The 16,952-nt window shown below is 44.9% G+C and overlaps 1 protein-coding gene across 7 annotated transcripts in view; it reads right to left on the reverse strand.

Moving 5' to 3' along the window:
* Window positions 1–2,774: 2,774 nt before the first annotated feature.
* PRPSAP2 (phosphoribosyl pyrophosphate synthetase associated protein 2) overlaps window positions 2,775–16,952 on the reverse strand; it is a 76,559-nt gene continuing 62,381 nt past the window's right edge. For all 7 annotated transcript variants that reach the window (XM_050763935.1, XM_050763934.1, XM_050763937.1 and 4 more), the window contains 3 exons: window positions 8,030–8,100; window positions 5,073–5,219; window positions 2,775–3,506 (listed from right to left, as the gene is read on the reverse strand). In XM_050763935.1, the coding sequence (XP_050619892.1) occupies window positions 3,348–3,506; window positions 5,073–5,219; window positions 8,030–8,100 (377 nt within the window). In that variant the 3' untranslated portion in view covers window positions 2,775–3,347. The remainder of the gene's footprint in view (window positions 3,507–5,072; window positions 5,220–8,029; window positions 8,101–16,952) is intronic.

Here is a 16,952-nt window from a genome sequence, read left to right on the forward strand (position 1 = left end):
TCCTTATGCCAGAACTACACTGTTTTTGATTAGTATAGCTTTGTAGTAAGTTCTGAAATCAAGAAGTGCAAGTCCTCAAACTTCGTTCTTTTTCAAACTGATTTGGCTATTTGAGGTCCTCGGTGATTCCATATGAATTTTAGGATGGGCTTTTCTATAGCTGCCAAAAAATGCCATTGGGGATTTTGATAGATATTACACTGAATCTGTAGATTGATTTGGAGTATTGCATCTTAATGATATTAAGACTTCCAACCCGTGATCGTGGGATGTCTTCCTATTTAGGTCATCTTTAATTTCTTCCAACAATGTTTTATAAAGTACACAATACATACAACATAAAATTTAGCATTTCAGCTTTTTTTTTTTTTTTCTTGAGACAGTCTCACTCTGTCACCAGCATGGAGTACAGTGGTGTGATCTCTTTCCTTATTGATCTTTTGTCTGGTTGATCTGTTAAAAGTAGGTGTTGAATTCTACAACTTTTTTTTGAGACGGGGTCTTGCTCTGTTGCCCAGGTTGGAGTGCAGCGGCATGATCTCGGCTCACTGCAACCTCCACCTCCCCGGTTCAAGCAATCCTCCCTCCTCAGCCTTAGAGGTAATAAACAGTGAAAGCCAAAAGATTAATGTGCCAGTGTGGTGGAACTGGTATTTGTCCATCCACTCATTCCCTTTGGTGGCATCCTGTGTGCTCTTGATGCCTCGAGAGCATTGCTCTAACCACATCTGTCAAGCGATGACGTCACAGTCAGAACTGGAAACGATTAGCCTGTTTTCTGTCATAGAATTTCTGGGTTCACTTTACCATTATCTTTGGCCACAGAGACTGTCTCTGTCTCTAGCAAAGACAGTAGTCTAGAGGGTAAATGGCTTCTTTGGCCAAAGAAAAGCCTACAATACATGGAGAAACTGTATCCGGGGCCTCCTCTAGACAGGGAAGGGGGTGGCTGAGAGGTCTGGGTGTCCTTACTGGGCACCTGACTTGCCCCTTGAGGGCCTCCATCCTCCTGCCCCAGCCCGGCGGGCCAGGACGTGGCACTCCACTCTCCCCCACCATCATCTGCCAATTGTCTTTCCTGGCCTCAGCCCTCTGTCAGCCATCCCCTGGCCCATGCCCTGCCCATGGCTCCTCCCGGCACTCATCTTCACGTTCTTCCAGAGCCAACTCAGAGCAGACCTTCGAGTCTCTGTGGGTGTGAAGGATCCTAGCTTTAGACAAGTTCATTACCCAGAGGAAAACACTCCCATAAAACGTTTCCATTCACTTCTGTAAATATGACTTTTCTTCATGAAGGATGACATGCCAGGAAAAACCACGGAGGTCAAAGTTCCCTGGACACAGTGGCAGGAGGAAACCTCCCACTGAAGGAGCTTGAGAGTCCACTGCATCTCCAAGGAACCCGGAGCAGAACCCGTCCTCCCTGCTAGTGCGGCACCGCCATTCCCAAACCATGGAGGGCCACTGTGTCAGCACAGCCACCCCAGGGGGCGCCCCATGGCTGTTCAGGAAGTGCCTGTCACTTGCTATAAAGCCAAACCACATGGTGACTTCAACCGTCATCTATAGTAGCAAATGGTTAGACAGCATCCAAAGAGCAGAAGGTAGGAAAAAACCCAAACCCAGCAGAGGCTGGAGCTGTGAGACTTACTGAAGCCTCTTCAGCTCATTTCACAGCAACAGTGGGAGGTCCCGGCACCACAGGCAGGCTCCAATCTCATGGGCGGTGACACCTTGCTCCCAAAGCTCTTCTTCCACATGTAGAAACTGGGTGGTCTCCAGCCTGCAAGGGACAGAGCTACCCTGGCAAAGAAGCCGCCAGCTCCCATCCCATGGCCTAAGCCAATTCATTCCGAAGATCGAGAGGCCCCATTTCTAGGAGCAGGTTCACAGAAAGCAAGGACACTTTTTCAAAGTAAATAGCTCTATCATTAACTGGATTTGAAAACGTGGGGAGAGAACGCCTTTCCCCCAAAGCCGTTTCCTCAGAAGTAAACTAGGTGTGAGGGTGGCACTTCTGGGGGTGCAGGAGCCCATGGAATACTTGGGCAGCTTCCAGAAGCAGAGCCCTTGGTGCTTCTGCACAAACAAGGCCCTGGCCTACTGGGGCAAGCTCACGGGCCGCACTGCTGTCTGTGGAGCACAGGGAAGGCCAGCATGGCTGGTGACTGATCTTAATTTTGTGCTAAATAAACTACTATTTTATTCCAGATTCTAACAAGAAAAGCAGAAAGCAAAGGTTTAAGGTGTTTGGGGAGGAAGAAAAATTAGTTTTTATGAGCAAGTCTACATTTTCCTTCGTAAGTCAGGCTGAGTGGGAGGACAGGTGGGCGTAAACCCCAGTGCCAGTGCTCCAGGGGAGGAGAGTCCAGTGGACTCTGTGGGGAAGTTCAGGGTCCTAAACGCTAAAGACAGATGATATTTAGACCCTTGATAGCAACAAGGGTCATGTCACTTGCCCTTTGGGACGCATCTCCCAGCATCTCATCTCCCTAGAGCATGACAGAGAACAGCCAGCCGTGGAAGAGAGGCAAAGCCACACCAAGACCAATGGCAGATGGTGCTCACTGGTTCCCCTGCTGCCTGCGGCCTTGCATCCTGAGATTCCAACTCCTCTCCCTCCTCAATCAAATGACAACACGTCGGGAACTTTCAGGGCCTTGGACAAATTGTCAGAACAGAGAATATTACACATCTCTGGGAGGCTACTGCATCCCCGCACAATGCTGCAGAAGAGAAAACAAGCTGATAAACATTTCAACATTCACAGTGTGTAGATTCAGCTTTCATTTTATTTTAGTTATAAAACGATTGCCAAAACACAAAGTTTTAGAAAAACACACAAACACAAGTTTTTATTCCTTTTTTAGTTGCGGAAAATAAATACAATCACATATTCCATATGCTTGTCTACAAAAGCATCTCTAAAAATGTCATTTACTGGACTGGACAGTATAATCTTTTTGGCTTTTCAACTGCAGGTATCATACAGATCATTTTATTTTATTAACTTTTTAAGCACTTGGCTCAAGCAACTTCAGAAAAAGACTTTGTGAGCTTACAAATCTTATTCCAAGTGTTATTTTTTAAACAGTTAACACTAAAACAAGGTCTTACCTTTTCAAAAGAGGAGAATAAAGTTTTTCTTTTATAAAAATGGCTCCCCAAACTCACGAACACCTAAACCGACATAAAAAGTTGGTCTATCTTCATAGGAATCAACAAGAAGAGAGGTTACAGGGGAGAGGGAGGAACAAACATGACGGTTCCTGTGAAATCTATCCCACCAAGCAGTCACTCTTATGTTTCCAGTTTGGCCCTCGGGAGTTTTCCTAAAGGAAAGCTGTTCAGTCATCTAAGCCTATGTTTCTGAAAAGGTAGGACATGGACTCCCCATTGTGGATCCGACGGATCGCCTCTGAAAGGATCATGCTGATATCCACGGTTTTAATCTTGGGGCACTGGAGCTTCTGGACTTCATGTGGAATTGTATTAGTGACCACTACCTGTGAAGCAAGAGAAAAAAAACCAGAGCATCAGAAAGCCAAGTAGCTTCATGGTTTAGTCTGGAAATGTGATAGCTTCTCAAATCTGAGGCTTGCCATGACGGGAAAACAGTGGATCTATGTCTCAAGTCAATGTTTCAATTTTTTTTTTTAGATGGAGTCTCGCTCTGTCACCCAGGCTGGAGTGCAGTGATGCCATCTCGGCTCACTGCAAGCTCCGCCTCCCAGGTTCATGCCATTCTCCTGCCTCGGCCTCCCAAGTAGCTGGGACTACAGGAGCCCGCCACCATGCCCAGCTAATTTTTTTGTGTTTTGAGTAGAGACAGGGTTTCACCATGTTCGCCAGGATGGTCTCGATCTCGTGACCTCGTGATCCACCCGCCTCAGCCTCCCAAAGTGCTGGGATTACAAGCGTGAGCCACTGTGCCCGGCCTGTGTTTCTTAGGTTAAGATTTGATACTCACACCCACTAGGACAGGTATGGCATAAAAAGATAATAACAAGTATTGGAGGCGTGCAGAGAAACTGGAACCCCCCACTCACTGCTGTAGGAATGTAAAATGGTGCGGCTGCTTTGAAAAACAGTCTGGCAGCTCCTCAAAAGTTTCAACATGAAGTTACTGTACGACCCAGCAGTACTAAACCTAGGTACGCATCCAAGAGAAGGGAAAACAGATGTCTACACAAAAACCTGTACACAAATGTTTACTGCAGCACCATGCATAAGTTAAAAAGTGGAAAAAATTTCTATCGACATGAAATATGAAAAGAGAGACAAAATGTGGACTATCCATGTAACAGAGTATTCTTTGATCATAAAATGGAATGAAGTACTGATTCATGCTACAACATGGATGAACCTTGAAAATATTATGTTGAGTGAAGGAAGCCAGCACAAAAGACCACACATTGTGTAATCTCATTAATAAGAAATGTCCAGAACAGGCAAATCTAGAGCGACAGAAAGCAGATTAGTGGTTGCCAGGGACTAATGGCAGTGAGAGAAAATGTGAAGTGACTGCTAATGGGTATGGTGTTCCTCTCTAGGGAGAAGAAAATGTTCTAAAATCAACTATGGTAATGACTGCACAACTCCAAGCATTCTAAAAACTAATGAGTTGTATACATTACTATTATTTATTTATTTATTTATTTATTTATTTATTTATTTACTTTGAGACAGAGTCTCATTCTGTTGTCCAGGCTAGAGTGCAGTGGCACAATCTTGGCTCACTGCAGCCACTGCCCCCTGGGTTCAAGCGATTCTCTTGCCTCAGCCTCCCAAGTAGCTGGGATTACAGGTGCCCACCACCATGCAAGGCTAGTTTTTGTATTTTTAGTAGAGAGGGGATTTCCCCCTGTTGGCTGGTCTCCGGCTCCTGACCTCAGGTAATCTGCCTGTCTCAGCCTCCCAAAGTGCTGGGATTACAGGCATAAACCACCACGCCCAGCCCTTGATTCCTTTCTTAACCACAATCTCAGTCTTGTCCCTACTCTCTGTAACTAAAGATCATGATGTGCCAGAAGCCCAGGCAGCTGTCCTCACGAACACACCCAGACCGTTACCTCATCAATGGCAGACTCTTCAATCAGCCGGGGGGCGTCAGAAGACAACAAGCCATGAGTTGCCATCACAAAGATCTTATATGCACCTCTTTCCTTCAGGGTCTCTGCTGCAGCAAGAAAGCTGTCAACATCATCAATGATGTCATCCTGTCAAAGCACAGATGGAAAAGAATGTATATGAGCACTTCTACAATAATAGGTTAGACAACCAGGGAAAAAAAAAGGGTCTGCTTACATTTATTGCGAAAAATCTGCTCTTCCATTTGGCCTTGTGCAGACAGCACGGCCCCACGTCCCCATCACCGTGCCCCATGGCATCCCTCCAGGACTTTCACACGAGCCTCCTCCTGCACAGCACCTGCCACTCACTATTCGGGCTATCTCCCACCACACTCCAGGCTCCCAGGGGTAGCACTGTTTTCTGCACCATAACTGGCCAACACTGTGCTGTCACAACGCAGATCGCACCAGAAATGATGGAGATATGATTTTCTTTTTTTGTTTTTAATGCACAGAAAAAGTGTTAAAAGATGTTTTCGACTCTGGGTAATAGAATTATGGTTGCCTCTTTCCCCTTGCTGCTTCTTGCTACCTTCCTTATTTCCAAATTTTCTCCACTGAGCATATGGGAAATATGTTTTTTACATGTTATTATAATGGAAAAAATAATAATGATTATTGTTTTTAATAATAAAATACCCAGTTCAGTGGTTTCTACTCTTTTATTGCATACTGAAGTTACTATGATCAAAAATATACATATAAAGGCTAGGCGTGGTGGCTCACACCTGTAGTCTCAGCACTTTGGGAGGCTGAGGTGGGAGGATTGCTTGAGCTCAAGCGTTCAAGACCAGCCTGAGCAACATGGCGAAACCCAGTCTCTACAAAAACAAAAACTAGCCAGGCATGGTGGTACGCACCTGTAGTCCTAGCTACTTGGGAGGCTGAGGCAGGAGGATTGCTTGAGCCCATGGGGTGGAAGTTGCAGTGAGCTGTGATCAAGCCACTGCACTCCAACCTGGGCAGCAGACCCAGACCATACCCCCTCAAAAATACACACACACACACACACTACTTAAAAAGTACTACTAGTAAAATGGTACAGCCACCTTGGCAAACAGTTTGACAGTCTCTTATAAGACTATATTTGCGGCCGGGCGCGGTGGCTCAGGCCTGTAATCCCAGCACTTTGGGAGGCCGAGACGGGCGGATCACGAGGTCAGGAGATCGAGAACATCCTGGCTGACACAGTGAAACCCCGTCTCTACTAAAAAATACAAAAAAAAAACTAGCCAGGCGAGGTGGCGGGCGCCTGTAGTCCCAGCTACTCCGGAGGCTGAGGCAGGAGAATGGCGTGAACCCGGGAGGCGGAGCTTGCAGTGAGCCAAGATCACGCCACTGCACTCCAGCCTGGGCGGCAGAGCGAGACTCTGTCTCCAAAAAAAAAAAAAAAAAAAAAAAAAAAAGACTATATTTGCAACTACCATGCAAACCAACAACTGCATTTATAAGTGCAATTACCCCAGAGAAATCAAAACTCTCTGTTCACACAAAAACCCATACATGAATGTACATAGTGAGTTTTATGTATAATAGCTCCAACCTGGAAATCATCCAAATGTCCTCCAACAAATAAACTCTGGTACCTCTATGCCATGGGATACTGCCCAGCAATAAGAAGGAATAAAATATTTATATACAAAACAAACTGGATGGATCTCAGGGTAATCATGGCAGGTTAACCAAAACTCAAAAGGTTATAAACCATAGATTCCATTTATATGACATTCTTGAAATAATAATTAGAAATACAGAGGACAGATCATGGGTTGCCAGTGCTATGGCTTGAATGTTTTTGTCTCTCCAAAATTCATGTGTTGGAAACTTATTCCCCAGTGCAACAGTGTTGGGAGGTGGGGTCTTTGGGGAAGTGTTCAGGTTGTGAGGGCTCTGCCGTGAGGAATGGATTCATGTCGCTATAAAAAGGCTTGTGGGAGTGGGTTCGCCTCTTTCCTGCCCTTCTGAAGACAAGTTCATTCGTTTTTATCCTTCTGCCTTCTGCCATGTGAGGACGCAGCAAGAAGGCCCTCACCAGACCAAATGCTGGTGCCATGATTTGGACATCCAGCCTCTAGAGCTGTTAGAGAATAAATTTCTTCTATTCTGTATAAACAACCTAGTCTTACATGTTACAGCAGCACAAAATGGACAAAGACACCAGGGGTTGCAGATTGGGTGGGAAGGATGTGGGTGTAGCTATGAAGGGAAGCATGAGGGTGCCCTGCAGTGAAGGAGCAATTCTGTGTCCTGACTGTGGTGGTGGTTCCACAAAGCTACCCATGATAAGACTGCACACACACACACACATACACACACACACACACATACACTGCATGCACAACTGGTGCTGTCTGAAGGGCCTCTGTGGCTGTGGCACTGAGAATTTCCAGGCTGTGTTATTGTACCATAGTTAAGCAAGATGGAGGATGCTGGGCAATGAATACACAGGAGGTCCCTGTGTATTTCCCCGTACTTCCTGTGGATCTATAATTACTTCAAAATAAAAAGTTTTTTTTTTTTTTTTTTAAATGCAGTGGCGGCCGTGTGCAGTGGCTCACGCCTGTAATCCCAGCACTTTGGGAGGCCAAGGCGGGCGGATCACGAGGTCAGGAGCTTGAGACCAGCCTGGCCAACATGGTGAAACCCTATCTCTACTAAAAATACAAAAATTAGCCAAGCATGGTGGCAGGCACCTGTAATTCCAGCTACTTGGGAAGCTGAGGTAAGAGAATCGTTTGAACCTGGGAGGCAGAAGTTGCAGTGAGCCGAAAACACACCACTGCAATCCAGCCTGGGTGACAGCAAGACTCACAAAATCAATCAATCAAGTCATCAATCAATCAACAGAATAACAACGGCAAATACTAGAATTAAAATAATAAAAGAGGTCTACATACCACGATGATGGCAATCCTTCCTCCAACATCACCCACAACTGTGATTGGGGGCTTTTCTTTAGGAATCAGCACTGGTTGGAATAAAACACACACACACCAAAGTTTTTATATTAAAAAGTAAAACAAAATTTTAAATAAGTTAATATCTCAAGATAAAAACATTCAACCAACTAGGAATAGAAGGGAATTTCCTCAATCTGATAAAGGGCAACTACAAAAACCCACAGCTGACTTGACACTTTATGGCCCAAGGTCAAAAGCTTTCCCCTAAGATCAGGAACAAGACAAGGATGCCTGCTGCACCACTGCCATCCACCGTGATACTGGATATGCTAGCAAGGATAATTAGGCAAGAAAACAAAATGAAAGGCATCCAGATCAGAAAGGAAAAGTAAAACCATCTCTATTAGCAGATGACATGATCCTACCTACTGAAAATCCCCAAGAATCCACAAATACACCCACCGAAGTTAAAATACGAATTCAGTCAAGTTGCCAAGTACAAAATCAACAGACAAAATCAGTTGCTACACAGCAGCATTGAACAATCAAAAGAGCGAATTAAGAAAGCAATTCCATTTACAAAAGGAGGCAAAAGAATAAAATACTAGGAATAAATTTAACCAAGGACTTGTAAAAACTACAAATCATCACTGAAAGAAATTTAAGAAAATAGGATTCTTGGCCAGGAGCGGTGGCTCACACCTGTAATCCCAGCACTTTGGGAGGCCGAGCTGGGTGGATCTCTTGAGCCCAGGAGTTTGAGACCAGCCTGGGCAACACAGTGAAACACCATCTCTACAAAAAAAATACAGAAATTAGCCAGGTTTGGTGGTGGCACATGCCTGTAGTCCCAGCTACTCGGAGGGCTGAAGTGGGAGGATCACTCGAGCCTGGGAGGTGGGGGTTGCAGTGAGCCAAGATCATGTCACTGCAGCCCAGCCTGGGCAACATGGCAAGACCTTGTCTCAAAAAATAAAAAAGAAAAAAAAAAAAAAGGAAAGAAAGAAAATAGAATTCTTAGGTATTATACCGAAAAGCAACAAAAATATAAATTGGACTTAATCAAAATTAAAATCTTTTGTGGCTGGGCGTGGTGACTCGCACCTATAATTCCAGCACTTTGGGAGGCTGAGGAGACAGGATTGCTTGGGCTCAGGAGTTCAAGACCATCCTGGGCAACACAGTGAGACCCCATCTCTATAAATTTCTTTTTTTAATTACCCAGGCATGGTGGTGTGCACCTGTAGTCACAGCTGCTCAGAAGGCTGAGGCAAGAGGGTCACTTGAGCCTGGGAGGTTCCAAGGCTGCACTTAGCAAAGATCATGCTATTGCACTCCAGCCTGAGTGACACAGTGAGATCCTGTCTCAATAAAAAATAAATAAAAAAGAGGTCTGGGCAGGGTGGCTCATGGCTACAATCCCAGCACTTTGGGAGGCCGAGGTGGGTAGATCACGAGGTCAAGAGTTTGAGACCAGCCTGGCCGACATGGTGAAACCCCTGTCTCTACTAAAAATACAAAAATTAGCCAGGCATGGTGGCACGCCTGGTAGGATCATGTCATCTGCTAATAGAGATAGTTTTACTTTTCCTTTCTGATCTGGATGCCTTTCATTTTGTTTTCTTGCCTAATTACCCTTGCTAGCATATCCAGTATCATGGTGGATGGCAGTGGTGCAGCAGTAATACCTGTAATCCCAGCTACTTGGGAGGCTGAGGCAGGAGAATCGCTTAAAACCAGGAGGTGGAGGTTGCAGTGAGAGGAGCTGTGCCATTGCATTCCAGCCTGAGCAACAGAGCAAGACACCATCTCAAAATAAATAAATAAATAAATAAATATAAAAAAGTAAATAACCTATAGAATGGCAGAAAATATTTGCATATCATGTATCCGGTAAGAGTCTAGTGTCCAAAATATATAAAGTAGGCTGGGCATGGTGGCTCACGCCTGTAATTCCAGCACTTTGGGAGGCTGAGGCGGACAGATTGCCTGCCTGAGCCAGACAGATTGCCTGCCTGAGCTCAGAAGTTTGAGACCAGCCTCAGCAACATGGCGAAACCCTGTCTCTACAAAAAATACAAAAGTTAGCAAGGCATGGTGGTGCATGCCAGTAGTCCCAGCTACTTGGGGGCGCTGAGGTGAGAGGATCACTTGAACTCGGGAAGTCAAGGCTCCAGTGAGCCACAACTGCACCACTGCACTCCAGCCTGGGTGAGACAGTGAGGCCCTGTCTCAAAAAAAAATAATAAAAATAAAAAAATAAAAAATTATATATATATACACATATATATGGCAAAATATATAAATAACTTTTATAATTCAACAATAAAAAGACAAACCTAGTTCAAAAACGGGCAAAGGATTTCAACAGATATTTCTCCAAAGAAGATATACAAATGAAATCAGTAGTCATTAGGGAAATGTTTATCAAAATCATAATGAGATGCCACTTTATGCCCACTGTGCTGACTACTATAAAAAAAGTAGAAAATAAGTGTTGATGAGGATGTGGAGAAACTGGAACCTTTGTACATTACTGGTAGGAATATAAAATGGTGCAGCTGCTGTGAGAAAAGGCTGGCAGTTCCTCAAAAAGTTAAACATACATCAAAAGATCCAGCAATTCTGATCCCAGGTATAGACCATGAGAAATGAACCATCTATCCACACAGAAACTCATACATGAATGTACGGAGCAGCATAGCTAAAAGTGGAAACAACCCAAATTCCTATCAAATGCTGACAATGAAATATTATCCAGCCATCAAAAGCAATGAAGTACTGACACGTGCTGTCCCATGGATGAACCTCAAAACATGCTCAGAGAAAGAAGCCCGATACAAAAGCCCACGTTATATGATTCCATTTATATGAAATGTGCAGAGTAGGCAAACATCCACAGAAAGAGAATGGAGATGAGTGGTTGCCAGGGGTTGGGGGAAGGGGGCATGGGGAAACTACTTAATGGGTGCAGGGTGTTCTTCTGGGGTAATGAGAAGTTTTGAAACTAGAAAGAAATGGTAACTGCACAAAACTGTGAATATACTGAAAGGCAGTAAATTTTTTTTTTTGAGACGGACTCTCACTTTGTCGCCCAGGCTGGAGTGCAGTGGCGCGATCTTGGCTCGCTGCAAGCTCCGCCTCCCTGGTTCACGCCATTCTCCTGCCTCAGCCTCTGAGTAGCTGGGACTACAGGCGCGCACCACCACACCCGGCTAATTTTTTGTATTGTTAGTAGAGACGGGGTTTCACCGTGTTAGCCAGGATGGTCTCGATCTCCTGACCTCGTGATCCTCCCTCCTTGGCCTCCCAAAGTGCTGGGATTACAGGCATAAGCCACCACGCCTGGCCAAAGGCAGTAAATTTTATACTTTAAAATGGTTAATTCTATGTTATATGACTTTGACTTCAATTTTCTTTTATTTTTTTTGAGATGGAGTCTCGCTCTGTCGCCCAGGCTGGAAGTGAAAGGACTGTTCTAGATCGGGGCTTTTCAGCTGCTTATGTCTTGGGCCAGATATATTTATGCTGCAAGGGAACACCCTGTGTACTGTGAGAAGTTTAGCAGCATGCTTGGCCTCTAATCACTAGATGCCAGTAGCCACCCCCTTGGTTGTGACAATCAAAACTATCTCCAGACATTTCCAAATGTCCCCTAGGAGACAATGCCCACTCCCTAATTGAGAACCCCTGCTCTAGATTGAAAGAGACGAAAGACATATGACAACCAGAGGCAATGTGTGACCCTAGGTGAGCATCAGGAGAGGACAAAAAAGTATAACAAAACAAAGCAAAGCAAGATAAATTCCAGAACTGAAGTGACTTTCTACATGTTCAACACTCCTACTCCCAGGACACTTGACCTCAATGCCGGTGAAAAAGTATAATGAATAGCCCTTTAGGAAATCAATTTGAAAAAAAGCCTTATAGTCATGCCTTCTGACTCATTAATCTCACTTTTAGAAGCTTGAAATGAAATGAGCCAAAGTGTGGGAAAAGTGTTTTATTATATTCACTGCCACATTATATGGGCAAAGAACAGAAGAAAACATAAAAACCCCAAATTAGGCTGTAGTTGGGCAGTCTAAGCCATATTCATATGATGGGTTATTAGACAGCCATAAAAATGCTGTTTACAAGAGGCTGAGGTAGACAAATCGTTTGAGCCTGGGAGGTCAAGGCTGCAGTGAGCCGTGATGGTGCCACTGCACTCCAGCCTGGGTGACAAAGTGAGACTCAGTCTCAAAGGGGAAAAAAAAAAAAAAAGAAATTGCTGTTTCTTTTGGAAGTTTCTGATGACCTGAGACGACATGTCAGGAAGCTGGGAGGAGGAGGCAGCAACATGCACAATTATGCATTAAGCATGCATCACAGCTCTATGAAAAACTAAAAGGAGGCTCACCAAATTAAAGTGGTGTGTCTTTGAATAGTGAGATCAAGCACTAATTATTATTTTCTTCTAACTTTTATGGATTGTAATATTTTCAAATATTATATATAGTGTTTATATTCTGAAAAAGTATTTTCATTGTTTTTTAGTAGGCATAGTTTTATCTATAAGAAATCAGAGGATACAAAATAATTTTTAGAATCTAATACTAAATAACAAAATCTTTATATTCGAGATGCTGCAGGAAGAATGCTTTCTTTTCCCTTCATATATTATTTGCTAGTACCTTAAAAAACCATTCTATGTAGGGTGTCAAATCATCAAATGTATAAAAACAATCCAATATTTAGGATCTGTGAAACTAAAATTCTGCATTCCCAAAGACGGCCTGTAATGATCACTACTTGAGTCAAAACATAAACTTAGAAACATTATAATTAAAATTATGAATGAAACATAAAGATCACATGAGTAAAGAAATATTGCTGGGCGCGGTGGCTCACGCCTGTAAACCCAGCACTTTGGGAGGCCAAGGCGGGCGGATCACGAGGTCGGGAGATCGAGACCATCCTGGCTAACACAGTGAAACCCCGTCTCTACTAAAGAATACAAAAAATTAGCCAGGTGTACTGGCGAGCACCTATAGTCCCAGCTACTCTGGAGGCTGAGGCAGGAGAATGGCGTGAACCCAGGAGGCGGAGCTTGCAGTGAGCCATGATTGCACCACTGCACTCCAGCCTGGGCGACAGAGTGAGACTCCGTCTCAAAAAAAAAAAAAAAAAAAAAAAAAAAAAAAAAAAAAAAAAAAAAAAGAAATATTAGAAAGAACATAGAGATCATCCAGTCCCAAGACCTCATTTCCAAATGGGAAACCTCTAGTTCAGTGTCTGCAGTCCAGAGTCCACTCCCTAAGGCCACACCGAAAGCTAACACCCAGCAAGTTCCAAAGGAGCAGCGTTCATCTAAAGACTGCCAACGCGTTCCTCATCACAGCCCACACGCTTGCAGGACTGAAAAGGAACATATATTCGTCCATGCCTCCTGGGCATGGCACATCTCACCAATGGTCCCAGCCAGCCCTTGCAGGGTTCTGCTGAGGTTCCTAGATACAGGCCCCTCTGAGGCCAGGCAAGAATTCTGAAAGGGAGCAGCAGCCCCAGGCCTAATCCCCAGCACCAACAGCCTGGGCATGTGAGGCTGTGAGAAATGCACACAAAAGCAAAAGGCTTTGAGGCCCTGAGTCAAACGCTTTATTAACACCTTCCCAGCCCCAAATCCTGAACCCTGGCTCTATCTCCTGCCTTTCTCCTCCTTAAATCCCCATCACTAAGTCCAAGAGACCCATGAGCACAGTAGCAAAAGCACAGGTTTTAGTCAGACAAGTCCAGCTTGTCACTATGCGACTGCAGGGAAGTTGCTTGCTCTTTCTGACCCTGTTTATCTATAAAATGGAAAATCATCACTCAATTAAAAGGGCTGTACTGGAGACTAAAACATTAAAAATGTTCATTCCCTCCTGCCATCTTTTTTAGAGACAGGGTTTCACTCTGTCACCCAGGCTGGAGTGCAGTGGCACCATCATGGCTCACTGCAGCCTCGACTTCCTGGGTTCAAGTGATCCTTTCACCTCACTCTCAAGTAGCTGGGATTACAGGCACACCACTATGCCTGGCTTATTTTATTTATTTGTTTATTTTTGAGAGGTAGTCTCACTCTATTGCCCAGGCTGGAGTGCAGTGGCACAATCTCAGCTCACTGCAACCTCCGCCTCCTGGGTTCAAGTGATTCTCCTGACTCATCCTCCTGAGTGGCTGGGATTACAGGCACGCGCCACCAAAAACAGCTAATTTTTATATTTTTAGTAGAGACAGGGTTTCACCATGTTGGTCAGGTTGGTCTTGAACTCCTGACCTCATGATCCACCCGCCTCGGCCTCCCAAAGTGCTGGGATTACAGGTGTGAGCCACCGTACCCAGTCACCTGGATAATTTTTAAACTTTTTGTAGAAATGGGGTTGTGCTATGTTGCCCAGGCTGGTCTCAAACTCCTGGGCTCAAGCAAATCTTCCACGTCAGCCTTCCAAAGTGCTGGGATTAACGGAGTGCACCAATGTACCTGGCCTCCCTCCCGTCGTCTTTTTAACATTTCTCAAAGTGCTCTGTCCCTTTCACTCCCTTTGCTACCACCCCCTAGAGCAACAATGCGTAACAGAAATACACAGTGACGAATGTAAGCCACATAAGCAATTTTAGATTTTCTAGTAGCCACATTACAAAAGCACAAAAAAGGTAAAATTAATTTTAATAACATGTTTGATTTGATTCAATATATCAAAATATTACCATTTTAACACAGAATCAATACAACTTCACTAATGAGATATTTACAATAAGGTTTTCAGATTAGGGGTGTGTGTCCTTCACACTCCCACTCCTCCCCACCCCATTCCCAGTGTGCAGGAGCCACACGTAGTCGGTGGCCACTCGGCTAGACAGCACAGCCCAAGAGATCAAGCTCCCCTCCCATGTGCCTGCTCAACTTCATCAGCCTCCCGGATCTGGCCTCTGCACTTCCAGCTTCTCTTCCATGCAACCTATCCCAAACACAGATGCAGGCCTGGCCTGCTGAACACTAAATGGCCTAGATCAAGAGCCTTTGCTGGCCACCTTCTAGGACGCGAGTGTATTTACTGGTATTCAAAGTCCTCCTCGGTCGGCTCCGCGCAGATACTGCTATCTTAGTCCATCTCCTCCCTTCTGGGGCCTCCTGGTAGTCAAGTTAGTGTCTTCCTGGCCACACCATGGCCCATCACTGAACATCTCATCACTGCAGTCCTATCTCACTCACATAAGGCAGGCAGCGCTGGGTCCTGAGGGCTCGTCCTGGGCTCTCCACCATCTTGGCCTATGATAGGCCAACTCTGAGGACGGCCTCTTGTTGTCGCTCTTTTTTAGAAAAGCAACAGGCCCAAGGACATACAGCCGATAAGTGATGGAGCCAGACGCAAACTCAAGCTCAGTCCCCCACCCCTCAGGAGATTTAACCCCTGCCCAGATGGCCTTCCATTTCTACCTCAGCTGCAATCTACAAAGTACAGCTGGAATTCCAGCTTCTTCATGGCTATCCCAGCCACACTAGTTCCTTCTCTGTTTTGTTTTTTTTTTTCTCTATTTATAAATGAGCAAACTCCTAGGCAAGGCAAAAACCTGACAGTCCAGAACATACCTCTGTGACCTAAAAATTATTTTGAGCTGAAAGCATTTGAGTTCCTGAAGTCCCTTATATGCTGAAAAGCAGAGCCTCACAAAATAACTCAAAAGAATTCAACTGTGATAAATCCCCTCCCTGGGAACACCAGGGAAGACTGACTCTTATCGCTTAAGACTAGAAGAAGTCCAGACCACACCTAAACAGATGCTGTCAAAAACTAGCCTCCCTCCCATCTATTCTCCTCAGCACCCACTTCCCATCAGTCCCCTCCCTCCTCCTCTTCCCCTATTAAGAAGTCATCTGGGCCGGGTGCCTGTAATCCCAGCACTTTGGGAGGCTGAGGCGGGTGAATCACTTGAGGTCAGGAGTTTGAGACCAGCCTGGCAAACATAGCGAAACCCCATCTCTACAAACAAACAAAAAAAAAACAAAATACAAAAATTACCTGGGCATGGTGGACGTACCGGTAGTCCCAGCTACCTGGGAGGCTGAGGCAGGAGAATCGCCTGAACCTGGGAGGCAGGGGTTGCAGTGAGCCACAATTGCACCACTGCACTCCAGGCTGGGCAAAACAGCGTTTCAAAAAAAAAAAAAAGAAGTCATCTGTTTTCCCACACGGGTCTTTTCTGCCCCTCCTGTTCCCCTCTTAAGATGCTATATAAGCCCCACACTCTAACCACTTCTTTAGGTCACATTTTTGTGACCCACACAAAAGAGTTTCATCACACACATCTGTATGTATGTGGTTAAACTGTCTTTCCTCTTCCTCATCTGTCTTTCGCCAGTTTAGTCCATATGCCACCAAACACTGAATCTATGAGGGCCGGGGGTTAGGGTTCCTCCCCAACAACTCAAAGGTGGCATTTTTTTTTTTTTAAACTTAGAAGATGTTATTAAGGCATGGGGAAGTTTCTTAAACACAAAAACAAATTCATGCATAACTCTACCACCCCAACCCAACTACATTCATTATTCATATTCCCTCCTGGTCCTTGCATAGACAAAGAGAGTGCTGTGGTCTAAAGATGGTGTCCTCTCAAAACGCTATGTTGGAACCTAATACCCAATGTGATAGTATTAACAGCTGGGGCCTTTGGGAAATGATTAAGTCCCAAGGCCTCTGCCTTCATGAACAGGATTAGTGCCCTTACAGAGAGCTGCCTTGCTCCTTCCACCATGTGAGGACACAGCAACAAGGTGCCACCTCAGGAGCAGAGTGAGCCCTCCCCTGACACCAATCTGTTGGTGCCTTAATCCAGGACTTCCCAGCCTCCAGAACTGTAAGCAATGAATTTCTGTTGTTTATAAATTACCTAGTCT

The sequence above is a fragment of the Macaca thibetana genome, chromosome 16 (genome assembly GCF_024542745.1).
Source record: "Macaca thibetana thibetana isolate TM-01 chromosome 16, ASM2454274v1, whole genome shotgun sequence".
NCBI classification, from domain to species: domain Eukaryota; kingdom Metazoa; phylum Chordata; class Mammalia; order Primates; family Cercopithecidae; genus Macaca; species Macaca thibetana.